Here is a 15,376-nt window from a genome sequence, read left to right on the forward strand (position 1 = left end):
CCAGGATTAGGTATAACCGGGTCACTCCAACCATTACTTGAGGATGCTTGCTGCACCGGCTCTCCCAGCGAGCCCGATGCACGCATGACAGCCTCGACATCAGGAAGGTCAAACGATATGGAGCCACCGGACTTGGACTGCAACTCAACCGGATCGCAAGCTGAAGGAGTGACGACGTTGCTTCCGTGACTCGGATCCTTGCTCAATAGAAAGCCACTAGTGTCATAGAGCTCGTCAAACATTCGTTCGAGCTTCAGAGCCCCGACAACCTTCCTGAGCTGTGAGGCTGTCGTGGAATCGTTCATACGCGGCCATGACCACGAGGTCGCTTTGTAGACTTGCAAAACCCTGGACGAACGTGAGATATAGGCTTTTATGAGTGGGATGTACAGAACACCAGACGTACGTCTCGAGTGCCTCCAGTTTCTGAACCCGAGTGATGCCTTCGCCGCCTTCCTCTATCGGGACAGAATTCAGTACGACAGCTGTCCAAAACTGAGAGAAATCCCAGCCTAGAGCCCAGTCAGCATCGAGTCGCGGGGTTGCGAAGATAACTTACAGCGTAGAGTAAGCCATGAGATGCTCGTCCTCCCCCCTGCGCCCTGCCAGTCCTCGCCAAGCGTCCGACACGCATACGGCAGCAGCGCCCGCCTCAGCCCCACCATAACCTGCTCCAACTCCCACTTCGCCGCGTCGCTCACATCGCCCTTACCCGACCATGACCGCAGTCGTATCTCGACGTCCGTCCAGATAGGGATGTTCACATGCGCCATGGCATGCGTCATCGCGCCCAAGACAAGACACGCGTTCTGGCGGTCAGAAAACTCCCGCCGGTTTGCCACCCTGCTGGCAGTGTGTCTATCGATGGCTTCTGGCTGATGCGCGTTGATGCGCATGGCTGTTGCTTCGGAGCCGAATGCTACTGTAAATCGGGTGTACGCGAGGGAGAGGATGGCGTGGAGAGGCTTGAGCGCGGACATGTGCTCCCTGAGCCTGGTCATGGAGAAGGGCCGGCCGGAGCGTTGACCTGGGACGCACGATTTTCGATGGTCGGTCAGACTTAGAACGAGCCAACGATAGGTTTGATAGTATAAGGAAAGGCTTACGGGAGCTCCAATCGAAGCTGTTCAGCGCCATCTGGGTGATCTGATACGTATCTATAAGCAGCGATTTTATCGAGCCTGATGTCCGTTGACTATAGCTCATGTACTTACAAGGCCTCACGACAGCCCAAAAATTCTGGGTATCCCACCATTGGAAGTCTTCTAGAGCCTCTTCTTCTGTGAGAATCTCTTGAGGCGTCGGAGGTGGCGGTCCGGCCAACATAACCTCGTCTTGCAGAGTACTTTCAAACATACATGGTTGTCGGTGACGAAAGTGCAACATGGGTAGATAGCTCACTATGGACAAATTTTGCCATAAGCAGCGCTTGCAAGTGCCTCTTGCATCTAAAAGCTCATTGCGTAAGCGCCGGTAAGATGTTCTCCACTATCGAACGTACAATATTGATTGCCCATCTGATGGCCATTCCTGAAGGTCCAGGATAATCTTCGTACCAGAAAAGCTCTTGTTGAATGACTTCAAGCGGCAGAGGAGACTTGCTCGAGGTATCGGGACTAGAATTGGCTTTGACAGTAACGTTCATGTCCTCAACGCGTGACGCTTGGAGAGATAGTTGATGTATTGGGGGATCGAGCTGGTCCAGGCTGACTTGACGAACAGGAGGCGCCGAGGGGCAATAGGGTAGCTTATATGTGCCTGTCTCGGGATCGAACGTGTGTATCTGTCGTGATCCTACGGCCAAACGGAGAACTGAAACGAAGGCTGTCGCCCATATATTCGTAGTCTTACTTCGAGTGGGATCCCCTGGAGAACCACAGGTTAGTAGTTGACACGTATCATCCGGCGTAAGACGCTCACTGTTCTCAAGCGCATAAAGTAGGTAGCAAGTCTCGAGCGCTTCCTGTCCGTCCGCCTCTAAAACGTTTGACTTCCAGGCTTGCTCGAGTGCCAGCTGACGCAGCTTCTCGCAAGCGTTTTCACGTCGCTTGCCAAAGTCGTACGTCGAGTCTTCCGCTATCGACATCGGATTGAAGAAGAAAGATGACAAAGCCGGTGGCATGGGACCGGAACCGAGCAACACTGGGTGTGAGGATATGCGCGCAGCCGTAGCGGCAATGGCAAGGGCGAGTGTTTGCGATCGAGGGGGGAGGGTAGTAAGACGACGACCGACCGATTCAAATGCGGCCATCATACTAAAGCAGGGGAAGAACTGCGCCCTAGGGGTGTGCGTGTAGACTTGTACGCGTCCTGCTGAGCGCGCGACGCTATTGATCCCAGAAAGTACTCACGAAGAAGGAGATGGGAAACCAAATCGCCGGTAATCTCGAGGTCGACCATGGCATCCTCGGCGCGGACAACTGGAGATGGACTTGCAACGCTTTGAGACGTGCCATGCATCTCTCTGTAGGAAGCTCGATAACCAAATGACAGTATGTTTTGCAGGGACACTCACTTGGCCTCCTCTATCCGTTTCCCCGTCCGCACTCTTGGTCTGCGTACCACAGGTGTGGTCGTGCAGCTGTATCCAATTCAGAAAGGCATTAACTTTCCTTACATAGTTGACATACCGTATTCCCTTTGTGATACAACGAGAACATGACGCGGGAGGAGGCACCGGGTCACACCGTACGCGTCGGTGCTTGCATGAGTCGCAGGCGGGCAGGGCCTTCTTGGCGCGTGCTGGTGGTGTTTGCGTGTCCTCTCTAGGCATTTCTAGTCGTCTGAGTCAGAAGGTGGGCTGAGATTTATAATACAGGGGGCGGGGAGGAGTTGGGGAGATGAGCAGATGTCCTTGTCGCGGCTGTGTCCATGACGGCGGACTCAGCACCGGACAACGGAGCGCGCGTCTTGTCGAGCACTGCCACAGTTGGCGAACCCTCCGATCCTCCGAGCTAGACTCCTTCGCCTCTGTCCACATAAGAGTACCGTTACCTGAAGGCATTCCCTTTTAATGCTTCAACGCTGTCGGTTCAGAGTTTCAAGTTGTGCACAGCTACCGTTACGCTCCCGTTGGAGGAGCATTATATGAGTGAGTAGAATGGGGTCAAGACACGGCTTTACTTCCTGTACAGAGCCTTGCGGGAAGTACTGGCAGCTTATCACGAAATGCGATGCAACGTATATTTCCACGGTCCTGATCTGACGTCGTAGAGGCACAGAGTAGGTGTCACGACGGAAGGTCGTTGAGTGAGTCTAAGCTTGGCAGGGGCCGGCGGGAGATGCAGGGTTCTGATTTTGTGGAACTATAACTTCCATTCAGACACGCAGTGTGTTGCTTCTGGCATTCTTTGCGACGAGAGTCCTGACATATCTGCATGGCATTCAAAGATCTTACAAAACGTTACAAAACGTTGAGTTCGGTGGGAAACGATATCTGTATATACGACAACGGCAGTCTGATGGACTTTTGATAGTAAAGAGCCTAGGGTTCCCAGTAGAAGAGAAACAATCCAAAGAATCACAAAATAAAGATGAAAGGAGACAAGCCCAAGACGAAACCGTTTCCTCAAGCAATCAGAGCAATGCAAATCCAGCAGCGCCAGCGACGGCAATCATGGCTGAAAGACAGGCATGCGCGCTGTGTCCCGCACCGCCACCAGCAGCTACAAGAAAAGGCACGACGTGTAAGAAACCCTGCCAGGCACAACGAAGAAACAGATCAACGTACCTCCGAAAGGGTTCGAGCTACCACCGCCACTCCCACCGTTGCTCCCATCATCTCCCGACAGCGGCCCAGTGCTCGACGGAGTAGGGGCAGTGAAGCCGCCGCCGCCGGAGCCTGCGGTAGTGGGCATTGCCGACGAGAAGCTGAAGGACGACATGGACGAGAAGCCTCCGCCACCACTGGCACTTGTGCTGCTGCCGGTGGATCCGCCACCGGGAGAGCCTCCGCCAGAAGAGCCACCGGGAGAGCAGGTGTCGGCGCTGGCGTTACAGGTGTAGCCGTTGGGGCAGCCTGGAGTGACGGCGAGCGTCAGCGGATCGATATCAGGAGCGGGGAAAAGAACGGGGTCAAGGAGAAGGAACGCACATCCGCCAGTAGCGTCGTTGCAGCAGAAATAGCCGGGCTTGCAGCACCCATCGTCCTGGCAGCACTCCGAGCCCGAGACGCAGCACGCGGTACCGCCACACGTCTGAGAGCCGCCCGAGCAACACTCGTCGATGCCGTAGCACTATATGAGACAGACTGTTAATATTTTCGCACAAAAGTGTTTGAGAGAGGAAAGCTCACGGTGTCACCATTAGGACAGTTGTACAACGAGTTACACTGTAAGACATGTCAGAATTCCTCCATATGTATCACGGATAAGGTGCGTACGCAGAACGAGCCAACAGGCGCGCACTCGTCGGGGTAGTTCGCGCACTGATCTGTGATCGGAACATGAGCATCACACTAGCATTCGTCATTTTTGCTCTACTTACTATATCCGCTAGGGCAAGCGCGCTTCTCGAGCTCGCCGTTACCGCGAGTCGCGCGAAGATACTCCTCGCGCTTGTACAAGAGGAGCGAGAGCGTGGACTTGTACGTCGTCCCAGTCTTGTTCTCCTTCTGGGACCGAGGGATATCCTGGGCGCCGACGGCCAGAATGGGGAGAAGAAGCGTAAAGAGGGTAGCGAAACGCATCGTGACTTCGTGTATGAGTGCAGACGATGGACGCGATGAGAGGATCCCTGGGCGAACTGGGAATCAGAAGGCAGGAAACGCACAAAGGCAAGACGCCGAAGGACGCTGGATTTTATGTGCACGCAAGGCTCACTGTGCCAAGAAATGTTAAAAGGTGACGTGAAAACTCATTAAATCTACTTACGGTTTTTCGGATGCAAGGTGGATGTGTCGCACATCAGGCACACACGGAATGGGAAAGGCTTGGCGCAGTGGCATGCCTCGACGCGTCGGATTGCCAGTGCATGTCAAACTCTGTCAAACTCAGCTTGATTGATGCACAAACAATGTTTCGGCGTCTGTTTACAACACATGCGCCAACCCGATAGATGCAGAGAAGGCGGTAAACTTCTAGACACAGTCAGCTAGCCCACGGTACGTAGGCGTCATCCATCCACTGCTGCTTGGAAGGTGAACCCGTCGAGACGAGAGCACGGTCCCGTCCCTGCAGGTCCTAAATCAACGTTGGATATGAATAAGCGCCCATAACGGAAGCATCATGTCGTGGGCATGTGATGCAAAATGCCAAGCATGGGCGGTACTCCCTCCCGTCTGACTCGCGAGCTCGGATATCTGCAATGCGCCCCTTGTCCGCACAGACTCGACGGTTCCAACCACAGCAGCATGGTCACAAGGCCGGGAGACAGGGGAGAAACGATGGCGTTTCCGAAGGCAGGAAGCCAAGAATCTGCAAATCGAGGTGCTGTCCTACAGCCTCAAAAGCACGCACCGTGCTCGTGGGCTGACCTGGTGCCCTTAAAAAGAGCGCTACACTGTCCGAGACGGATAATGGGGGACGTGGCCTGGCGAAGCGGTGAATCAGGTGTCTCCGAAACTGTAGTGGGTGATGTACTTACAGCTTTCGTGACTTCTCGCAGTTTCGCAGAGGGCTCCTTGACCCCTTAGACGGCTTGTTCTCTTCCTGCTCGACGAGTTCTTATTTATTACCCTATCCCTACTCTGAGACAGAACCCTACAAATAGGAGGTTGCTTGTCCCGCTCGCCATCGTTCGGGTTTCGGGCTTGCCGCCGTCGATAGCCTTGCGGGCCTGTCGAGTCACGCAGTGGCTAAGCTGACTTATATCGAGCAGGTCCACGTTATTCGGAGGATAACCTTGGCCGTCAGACGAGAATCTTCTGGCACGGACATGATGAATGTTCTAGGCGGTGTGTTGTAATGATTATGAATGTCAGAGATGGAGAGCGGAATGAGGAGGACGAGCGGCAATTGATCGGACTCGCGAATGGAATTAGGCGTGTTCTGATTGGCGGAGACGGGCCTCGGCAACGCCCGCAAAGGGAGGCCGGTCGCGATTCTCCGAATTCACGCGACAGTGATCTCAGCGCCGACCTCATCCTCCACGCTCCTTCACTCTCTCCTCTACCATCCTCCGAGTCGTGAACGATGCAGACCGTCCTCGCTCAGTCTGCTCGCGCCTCTAGGTCTGCCGCCTGGCGCCTCCCCGCACGCACCTTCGCCTCCTCTGCTGCTCGTGCACAGGCTGAGCCCCTCGAGAAGCCGGTCCTGAACAAGGAGTTCAAGATTTACCGCTGGGTATGTCATAACTTGTAGGGTCTTCGTCAGCAGATTTCTGAAATACCATATTGACCCTAGAACCCGGATGAACCAGCAAAGAAGCCCGAGCTCCAGTCATACACCATTGACCTCAACCAGACCGGGCCTATGGTATATTCCTCCGCACGTCATCCGCTCTATGACCTCTAACGCTCCCTATTTCATCATGAATAGGTGCTTGACGCTCTTATCAAGATCAAGAACGAGATTGACCCGACGTTGACCTTCCGTCGCTCGTGCCGCGAGGGTATCTGCGGCTCCTGCGCCATGAACATCGACGGCCAGAACACTCTTGCCTGCCTGTGCCGCATCGACCGTAATGCCGGCAAGGACTCCAAGATCTACCCTCTTCCTCACAGTGCGTACCCCTCCCATTTCTCTCTACTCCGCCGGTCGCGATTCTTTCCGCCCCTCCTATCTCCCACGCACGACGCTCATGTCCGTTCAACCAACAGTGTACATTGTCAAGGACCTCGTCCCGGACCTGACGCTCTTCTACAAGCAGTACAAGTCTATCAAGCCCTACCTCCAGAACGACAACCCGCCTGAGCAGGGTGAGTTCCTCCAGAGCCGCGAGGAACGCCAAAAGCTCGACGGTCTGTACGAGTGCATCCTCTGCGCTTGCTGCAGCACGTCCTGCCCGTCCTACTGGTGGAACCAGGACGAGTACCTCGGCCCCGCCACACTCATGCAGGCGTACCGCTGGATTGCCGACTCTCGAGTGAGTTAACTTTATTTCGTGCATCTCGTGTGGGCGGCGGCAACTAACCACCGTGCTCAGGACTCCTACGGTGCCCAGCGCAAGGAGCAGCTCCAGAACGAGATGTCGCTTTACCGGTGTCACACTATCTTCAACTGTGAGTCGCGTCCGCATGATCCTATCATTCCGTCTCTAACATCTATATTAGGCGCGCGGACCTGCCCCAAGGGTCTCAACCCCGCTGCAGCCATCGCCAAGATCAAGCTTGAACTCGCCGCTGACTAAACGGAGTCAGTCTTTGTCTTTTCGGAAGTGTTAATAATAAGGTCTGAAAAAGGATTGGGTTAGTGGAAGGCCGCACTGCTGTTCGTCATGGTGTACAGATGTTCAATATGTGCGTGTGCGTGTAATAAATTTTATTCAAGTCTTTCGAACCTATGTGTTTGCCATCGCATGATGCTGCGTCCCTTGCTACGCATATAGACGGATTGTAGACAGAAATTTCTCGGTCTTAGAGCTCTGCATCGCTCAGTGCTAACGCTTAACGTTCGACTTCAACGTTTCAACGACAATGCTGTACGCGGGCTACAGAATAATGTGGATGCTTTATCTGACTCAGCGAATAAAGCCCCTGAGTCCCTGTTTTTCTTGCCATCTGCGCGCTGTTCGCATACCCTGAAATTTGATGCAGATGCACGAACGCAGGCGTATGAAAGGAGAAGGAGAAGACTGAAGGAAGTGATTGTTCGAAAGAGGCGCTGGCTCACTTGCAGGCGACAATGTGTGCTCTCAGGTCTCATTTGCATCCAACACGCGTCGACCCCGGCTGGGCTTTATGCTTTTATGAGAACACCTTATTTTCCTCGCTCACCTTCGACAGTCCCTTCCTTCATTCCGCGTGGAACACCTTGCCATCAAGCCAGATGCACCCTTGTCTTCATACTGCACAACTGACGTCGCATATCTGCTTGTTAACAGCCTCTTATTTGCCTCTTATGCTTTTGATGGCGAGATGACCTAGACGGCTTGCCAAATCTTAGGAACATGCCCTCTCGCTGCTATAGCACGTATGCACATGCTTTCTTAGGAGCCAGCTCTGGGTGAGCTATACTGTGAAAGCTATTGAATGGGTCGATTGCTTATGTGCCTAGTCACCAAAGTCACTCGCTTTCAGAGGCTAAGACCCCGGCTAAAGCGAGTGCTCACTCAGTCTGTGCTCGACCTGTCCTCACAAGCGGCCGGAACAATGGTCTGGCTAGGGTTTATACTCAACGTCGGAATTCCTAATATTTCGCCGCGAAAATTTCCCCAGCGACTGCCAGGAGATCTCAAAAGGTACCTCCGCCGCCGCTGATCATAGATTGCGTACTCGACACGATCATCGACCCCGATGCCTTCACCTCTAGTGCCAATCACTGCGGCTCTATCTTCTTTCCGCCATATCTCGATATCGCCTTCCAAGGGAGATTTCATCAAGTCAAATTTTTGGTTGCTTCTCCCCTGCACATAATCCGGCCCAAATCTGAAGGCACTCTCACTGAAGAACAACCCCCAGGCAATTTGCCTCTGGTACAATCTCTGTTATGCCATTCGAGTCACACGCTCCGAACATTTCCTGCTAAATTTTACTTTTACCCCGACTCGGAGCCTGCATTCGTAGAGGACTGGCGCATATGTGTACTTCCTCCTCTTAGTGACGCTGCTAAACATGTATAGTGGGACTCAAAGCGCTAGAAGTTCCATTTACCCACAGTAAAACCAGAATATTTGTATGATTCAAAATGTGTGTATACTGCTAAACCTGTGCGGTGGCCATTTCCCCACTAGGTCCAGCAAGCGTGAAGTTACCTACTACACCTATCTCTTCATTTTCAACATAAAAAAACGACCCTTTTGCTCGACGTATGAGCTCTTGAACCGGATCTATGTTATCATGTGAACGAAAGCTGCTGCAACAGGGGCAATTACAGCGAGTTACATACCGATAGGCCTATCGATACTCGTTGTGATATTACACGATGTTCGCTATTGTAGAGCCGTAATCGATTTTCTACGCAGAAATATGTCAGGAAGTACGCTTCTGCTCAACTTCTGCTCTCTCGGAATGACCGAAGCGAGACCGAAGTTCTGAATGTCCAACCAGATCGAAGCTATCATTTTCTCCCTCATCGAAATTCTTGGTTCCTGTCGGAAAAACCAGATTCTCGAACAGTTTTTGCGTCAAAGTCCGGGAGACGCATTCAAAACGAATAGCAACATCTCACGAGTTATCAAACCAAGTGATGACTGTCGTTGATTTGCACATCGCCAGAGACGACAAAACGATTGCACTCGCGGGGTTTAGTACAGACCGCTTCAAAGTCGTCGTGATTCTCTTAGCAATGAAGCCAGATGAACATCGGTTGACGGAAATAACCTCGATGAAGCCGCCTTACTACCAGAATCTGGCATATAGCGTCACCGCGTTCAAGATTCTGTCCTTGGATCATGTCAACTATGGTGTCACTACTGCTGTCTGCTACGAACCTGGGGCCGCTGCTGACGGTACCAGCTGCCTTGATCACCTCCAATGGACAGTGGAATCCACATCGAACAACCGGCGCCAACCCAGAATAATCCGGCTATCCTCCTTGATGGACGTCGGACAGTCCATACTAGTGGATGTAGTGGCATCTCCGCGGTTTGAGCGCGTCTATTGCGTCGACGAAGATGCGAACATCCACATAGTCGACCCGAAAGCATCCGAGACAACCGAACAGATCGTTGCAGGTGAGATTTCAGGCAACCAGCACGCTCCGAAATTTGACCCAGTTACCGTAGGCAGCTCCAAGGACGCCGTATATGACTTGCACACTTTTTCAGATATCTGGATGGACGGCGACGGATGGCTCCGAAAGAAGGAAAGGAAGCTATGCTGGTTGCCCCCGAAGTACAGGCCACAGCCAGCGGAGAGAAGAGAAGTGGTAGGGGACTGGAAGCCTATGCTGGCGACGGTAGGGAACAGGATTCTGGTCGCCAACAGCACGCGATACCTCGTTATGACGCTTCTAGGTGATGAAATCGGTTACTATAATCGAAAGATTATGTACCCATGTACTACTTACCGTTCTCTTGATTATCAAATGTATATGCGACACCCATGACAGACATGTAGAGCGAGGCTGCACGCTACAGTGCCACCATCCTTAGGCAAGCGGCGTCAAGATCCGCAAGGGAGACTAGGTTGACGGGTCATTTCGTCTGGTAAGCGCAACCACAACGCAGCGATCTGACAGAAAGAGAGAAACTCGACAGCGCGGCTGAGAAACAAAATCCATTGAGACGTTGTGCCTGGCTAACATCACGATGAGTATCGTTTGATTTTCAGCCGCTACGCCGAGTTCTGATGTCATGTTCTCAGCTAAACCATGGCACAAACAACGACACGAGACCTCGCCGGTATGACTGCGAAACTTTTTGCACCTGCGCTCGTCTTATGCAAGACTGAGCATGATACCAGCCTCATAGGTTTCGCAGAGACGTCATCTTCCGGCAAGTGACGGTTGTTGGTCGGCGCTCAAGGCTGCGGAATACTCGTAGGAATGCAGTCAAAAGAGACGTCCAGTGCGCCGACACCTAGATAATCCTGTCAACGCTGTCTCTAGTGGCTCGCTAGCACAACAGAACGTTAACACGTCGATAGAGAATATCACAAACCGGATTATGATGTTTCATATTCACGAGGATAACGGCCTGTACGAACAACATGAGGGTATAATTCATGAAACGACATACGTGAAGGTAGGCCCAAAAGATGGAGGCGATACACTGCGCCGTATCCGCACACCTGTTTCGCTTCCACGCCTCCCGAGGGAAGTCGATTCAGGCGCGCGTGGTAAATCAGGGGAGATAGCTCGGGCGCCGTTCCGCGTCACATTGATCGATCGACCATCATACATTCACTTCGGGTAGCTCTCATCGACGCAGTGGCGGGGTTCTGCCATAAACGCAGCAGTCAGCCTCTGAATAACGGGTGGCCGAGCGGGTACTCAAGTACTTACTAGCGTCCTCCAGAGTCCAGAGGTGGCATGTACTGGATGTTGTTCCTGGTTAGGTATCCTCGCAGTACTCGGAACCAGCTAGGCGCTTATATCTTCCGGATACTATAAAGATCTGCCTATGGGAGGCTAACCGTTATTGAGCGTTTTCGGTCCATTCGTTAACCGCGATTGTATTGGCATCTCGCATCCATTGTATCAAGTCGGGAGGTACGTTTGAGCAGAGCATAGAAATCCCAGAACGTGCTCGATGCGATATTGTTTACCCAGATTTCCAGGCTAGTAGGGCGTAACTTGGTCATGTCCCGTGAGCGCTAGTGCAGCAACTGTACGTTTAGGAGCGAGGATGCTGAGACGGGCGCTATGGGAGCGGTGGTTTTGTCAATGGAGGAAACAAGGATTCCATGCAGTACACACGTGTGACAGTGCTCGAGTCACGGTAGAGAAGGGAAGCGGTCGTGCGAGCGACTGCGGAAGGAATCATTAATCATAGATGTAGCGCCTAGAAAGGCCGAGGCGGAAGCGAGGGTGATGACACTCCATACATCAAGCTCATCAAGACAGCTCGCGTTCAGCGACACGCAGGAGCCGAATGTATCGTTGAGTCGCCATACATGAAATATGCAAACGTTGGCCGGCTCATGTCGAGCCTATTACAGCGCGTGCAGCATGTTATCAAATGGAGAGACGGAGGCAGATGAGTGTCGAAATCGGGCAGCGTACAGCAAGTCCAGGCCCCAAAGATTGTCTACGATTAACTGGTGGCTGCGAGCTACATTTCCGGGTGGGAAGCTCCAAAGGGGGTGGTGAAGAGAGGCGCTGGACGAGCGTGGTGCGAGGCACCTGGTAAATAGCCCGAAACTAGCAAACGCCTGGCGCCCGGTGGCTGTGTTCTCAGTCTTGCTATGACCGAGTCTATCCCCGAATCTCCTAACGTCAGCGTTTCGTTCAACAAGCGACTTGACGATGCAGAGTTATCTTTACTCTACGTTCCACTCAATGGTCCGAGTTTCTAAGTTCAACCCATTGATTCTCATTGGCCAGCCTGTTTAGCGTCTTGCTAAGTCCTGACCGAGTCTATCCCCGATCACCATCATGCAAAGACTTGTCTGCCGTCGACAGTGGCCCGTTATTTCTTTCACCTTCGTGGACCAGGTCCTGATTATTCTCCTTTTTGTCTCTAGCTGCTGTCTCCGAGACGGTTTCAGCTCCAGTATCCGACGATGGCACCATCAACCTTCACCCTGAGCGTGGCAACATGGGGCAGCCCAAGTTCCTCGAAGAACGCCCTGCTCATTCATGGTATCACTTCGGTTGCGCAGACGTGGCATCGTGTCGCTAGAGACCTCGCTGCTCAAGGTGCGTCTTTCACCAAAAGAGTTCGTTACCTCGCGCGCTGACTGCCAATATTGCGAGGTCAGGGTACTATGTTCTCGCGCCCGACCTGCCTGGACACGGGATGGCTGGTTCAACGCAGAGCTTGTCCGTTGCAGCCCTCGCTGAAGCGCTTTCCCCGCTGTTTTCTGCGCCCTATCCTCGGTTTGACCTCATCATCGCGCATTCGCTCGGCGCTATCACTACGCTCCAGCTCCTTCATACCCTTCCACCCTTCTCGCAGCACCTAGCAGCCCCGGCCGACTCATGCACTCGCATTCTGCTGCTCGACCCACCAATCTACCAGTCTCCGTGTGCATTGGAGCTTTTACGCAAGCTTTGCATTCAGGATGCGGCGTCTCCTCGGTCTGCGGCCCAGCACATGTCGGAGAACCCGCGTTGGACGTTGGAGGACGCGGCGTGGAAGGAGCTTGGGGAGCAGCTCATCACCCCCGAGACCATCGACCGTTTGCTCAATGTACGCTATCACACCATTGTTCAATCTTTTTACTTACAGTCTTCGATAAAGGACAACTCCAACTGGTCGTTCACCCACCTTTTCAAACTTCCGCCCGATATGCAAAATAGCGTATACCTCACCGTACTTGGCGCCGATCCTCACCTTAAGGACCATGAACCTAGCTTCCGCATTGAGGAGGCACAGCCATACCTAAATCCACGGCTCGACACCGGCATAGTGCGGGGTGCTACGCATGGGATCCATCGAGAATTCCCAGAGGTGGTTGTCGAACACGCCCTCCATCGCTTAGATGAGACAAAGGCTGTCTCTTCTGCAGAGGATCAAACGACGCTATAGACTAGTTATCAGTCGCTCGTCCAATCCTCTTTTATATGGTTATAACTTATAATGGCTGCCCTTTGACACAACGCCATGGACGCATCACAATACGCTACCAGAGATATTACGAGCGCCAGTCTATGGAATCGTGGTCATAGGATCGTAGAATCATGTCGATACCAGATGAAACGAGTAATCATGATGTCCAATTTCGAAATGAAGATGTACCACACTCATGACTTTCGACGTTTATCTTACCTCCTGCGTTCGGTAAGAGGGCGATACACATGGATTCAGCGTATTGGTAATATGGTGGCCATTCGTTGACGACGAATACGTGTTCTGAGTAACAGTAGTTTATAAGTGTGGATATATCATATGGGACTCGGTCGAAGCTCGTCCGCCCCCAGTCTGTTTAAAGCACGTATCAACTGAGAATCAGCTCAATGCTGGACCCACCAGCTCAACCGCCTACACAGTCCCCGCTCACAGCCGTGGACGTTCGCGTCGTCCGTGCGCTCCTCACCAGCCGGCCTGCTTTGCTACCCATCGAACTCATCGACATCATCCTCGACGAGGCTGAATACTGGCCGCACAGCACTGTAGAAGTCAACGGCATCCGTCAAGTGCGCGGCGTCCACAAATCGCCTTGTTGCAGCGAGGCATACCTCGTTACATTGCCCCTCGCGCACCCGCACACCGAGGGACACCACATCGCCTCTCCAGGAAAGCCGCCGGCGGTTCAGCTACATCAGGACATGAAGGAGGGGGCGGTGAGTGACGCCAGCGGAGGTATAAGGAGGGGCGAGCATCCGTGCAGGCGCATCGTGTTTGAGCTGCACAGCAGAGACCAAGGATGGTCGGACTATCCCGAGCACCACGGCACGTACGACGCCACGCGGTCGTGGTTTGACGTGAGCGTCGTGCGCGACTTCTCGTCCCTGCTCCTTCTACCTCCATCCGCTCCTGCAGATTCAGCGACGAACCACACCGTGGGGGCAATGCGCGACAGGGACCTGCAGCGAAACGTACATGCCAAGGCTGAAGAAACATGGCACGTCATAGTATGGGACTGGAAAGACACCATCGAGGAAGGCTCCCGGGAGGCGCTGGAGGCGGAGAATGGGTAGGGGCTGGCGCTCGATGGAAGGGGAGTTTGTGAGGAGACTGAAGTACGGAGACCAGATCGCGCTGTGGATGAATGCGCTCGACCGAGGTTGGGTGTGTACAGCGTCTAGAGCGGTCGTCACTGTTTACTGGGCCGTCTGAAGAGCTGGGTGTGGAAGAAGGGATAACTACAAATTTTGGCGTCAGGGTGCGTGTTTAAAGACAGAGAACTTTACATCTACAAAGCAAGACCGGGCGGGTACTCACTGATATCCCCGACAGTAGCGTCTTGAGGCATTATCTTTGTCCATGGTTCGGCACCCTCGCAGTATTCAAGGCAGTGTGTGAGCGCTTTTCGGGTCAGCCATGATCTACAGTGGCATTGAGTCTTCAGCCATTGCCAATAGGCAATAAGATTGAGCACGGAACAAGGACCCCAGAACGTGCCCAACATGACATTACTCATCCTTGAACCGAATGTGCCTGCGAGAACATGAGATCGCGAGGCTGTCAGGGCGTAACTTGCCTATAACTCGTGAGCGCTAGTATAGTAGTTATGTGTGTAGGAATCAGACGCTGAAGCCGGCGCTACGGGTTCGGTGGATATTGCGAACCCCCAGAAAGAAAAAATAGCTTCGCATGTTGTACCGTAGGCACGTGGGATGATACCCCGAGTCACGCACGGAGGAAGAGAAGCTGGCGTGAGAGGGCGGCTGACAACTGCGGATGAAGGCGTAGACATGGTGCCTAGAAGACCCGAGGCGGGAGCGAGGATGATGACGTTTCGTGTATACCATACCTCACCTATCTAGACATCTCGCAGCCGTGCTAGATGTGGTTGCTGCGTTGCGCGGGCGTACAGCGTGTCGTCCAGTCAAGAGCATATCAGCTTTAAGGGCATGAGGACGATCTTGACACGTCGAGCCTATCACAGGGCATACAGCAAGTTGTCAAAGGAGGCAGATGAATGTCGAAATTGGGTGCGAAGGGCAGCGTACAGCAAGTCCAGGCCCCAGACATTCTCTAAGATTAAACGGTGGCTGCGAGCCACATTTCC

The 15,376-nt window shown here is 53.2% G+C and overlaps 6 protein-coding genes across 6 annotated transcripts; 4 read left to right on the forward strand and 2 right to left on the reverse strand.

Annotated features, from left to right (window-relative positions):
- Nucleotides 1–512: 512 nt before the first annotated feature.
- CONPUDRAFT_77111 (uncharacterized protein) lies at nucleotides 513–2,773 on the reverse strand (the record flags this gene model as incomplete). The annotated part of the gene is made up of 9 exons (XM_007775951.1): nucleotides 513–1,027; nucleotides 1,107–1,157; nucleotides 1,215–1,345; nucleotides 1,402–1,448; nucleotides 1,502–1,866; nucleotides 1,921–2,310; nucleotides 2,352–2,464; nucleotides 2,516–2,554; nucleotides 2,631–2,773. 9 exons carry the CDS (start codon nucleotides 2,771–2,773, stop codon nucleotides 513–515), a joined length of 1,794 nt encoding a protein of 597 aa, XP_007774141.1.
- Nucleotides 2,774–3,576: 803 nt separating this feature from the next.
- On the reverse strand, nucleotides 3,577–4,687 carry CONPUDRAFT_77112 (uncharacterized protein; the record flags this gene model as incomplete). The annotated part of the gene is made up of 6 exons (XM_007775952.1): nucleotides 3,577–3,665; nucleotides 3,731–4,018; nucleotides 4,094–4,235; nucleotides 4,295–4,330; nucleotides 4,382–4,431; nucleotides 4,486–4,687. The coding sequence occupies 6 exons, from the start codon at nucleotides 4,685–4,687 to the stop codon at nucleotides 3,577–3,579; spliced, it is 807 nt and encodes a 268-aa protein (XP_007774142.1).
- A 1,395-nt stretch (nucleotides 4,688–6,082) lies between these two features.
- On the forward strand, nucleotides 6,083–7,489 carry CONPUDRAFT_131659 (iron-sulphar subunit protein of succinate dehydrogenase). The gene is made up of 6 exons (XM_007775953.1): nucleotides 6,083–6,281; nucleotides 6,342–6,413; nucleotides 6,477–6,660; nucleotides 6,758–7,023; nucleotides 7,084–7,159; nucleotides 7,211–7,489. The coding sequence occupies exons 1-6, from the start codon at nucleotides 6,132–6,134 to the stop codon at nucleotides 7,285–7,287; spliced, it is 825 nt and encodes a 274-aa protein (XP_007774143.1). The 5' UTR covers nucleotides 6,083–6,131; the 3' UTR covers nucleotides 7,288–7,489.
- A 1,795-nt stretch (nucleotides 7,490–9,284) lies between these two features.
- Nucleotides 9,285–10,953, forward strand: CONPUDRAFT_77114 (uncharacterized protein; the record flags this gene model as incomplete). Its single annotated transcript, XM_007775954.1, has 4 exons — nucleotides 9,285–9,771; nucleotides 9,865–10,087; nucleotides 10,510–10,605; nucleotides 10,647–10,953. The coding sequence occupies 4 exons, from the start codon at nucleotides 9,285–9,287 to the stop codon at nucleotides 10,951–10,953; spliced, it is 1,113 nt and encodes a 370-aa protein (XP_007774144.1).
- Nucleotides 10,954–12,262: 1,309 nt separating this feature from the next.
- On the forward strand, nucleotides 12,263–13,230 carry CONPUDRAFT_158879 (alpha beta-hydrolase; the record flags this gene model as incomplete). The annotated part of the gene is made up of 3 exons (XM_007775955.1): nucleotides 12,263–12,398; nucleotides 12,461–12,891; nucleotides 12,943–13,230. 3 exons carry the CDS (start codon nucleotides 12,263–12,265, stop codon nucleotides 13,228–13,230), a joined length of 855 nt encoding a protein of 284 aa, XP_007774145.1.
- Nucleotides 13,231–13,291: 61 nt separating this feature from the next.
- On the forward strand, nucleotides 13,292–14,919 carry CONPUDRAFT_85251 (uncharacterized protein). Its single transcript, XM_007775956.1, has 2 exons — nucleotides 13,292–14,507; nucleotides 14,587–14,919. Exon 1 carries the CDS (start codon nucleotides 13,659–13,661, stop codon nucleotides 14,340–14,342), a length of 684 nt encoding a protein of 227 aa, XP_007774146.1. The 5' UTR covers nucleotides 13,292–13,658; the 3' UTR covers nucleotides 14,343–14,507; nucleotides 14,587–14,919.
- The last annotated feature ends 457 nt before the right edge of the window (nucleotides 14,920–15,376 follow it).

This window comes from Coniophora puteana (assembly GCF_000271625.1).
Source record: "Coniophora puteana RWD-64-598 SS2 unplaced genomic scaffold CONPUscaffold_16, whole genome shotgun sequence".
NCBI classification, from domain to species: Eukaryota; Fungi; Basidiomycota; class Agaricomycetes; order Boletales; family Coniophoraceae; genus Coniophora; species Coniophora puteana.

Excerpts from the sequence above, each read along its gene's own strand:
- CONPUDRAFT_85251 (XM_007775956.1), top strand. The coding sequence starts at position 13,659 with ATGCTGGACCCACCAGCTCAACCGCCTACACAGTCCCCGCTCACAGCC.
- CONPUDRAFT_131659 (XM_007775953.1), top strand. The coding sequence starts at position 6,132 with ATGCAGACCGTCCTCGCTCAGTCTGCTCGCGCCTCTAGGTCTGCCGCC. Across the intron at positions 6,282-6,341 it reads AGTTCAAGATTTACCGCTGG|AACCCGGATGAACCAGCAAA; the intron begins GTATGTCATAAC and ends TATTGACCCTAG. Across the intron at positions 6,661-6,757 it reads GATCTACCCTCTTCCTCACA|TGTACATTGTCAAGGACCTC; the intron begins GTGCGTACCCCT and ends TTCAACCAACAG.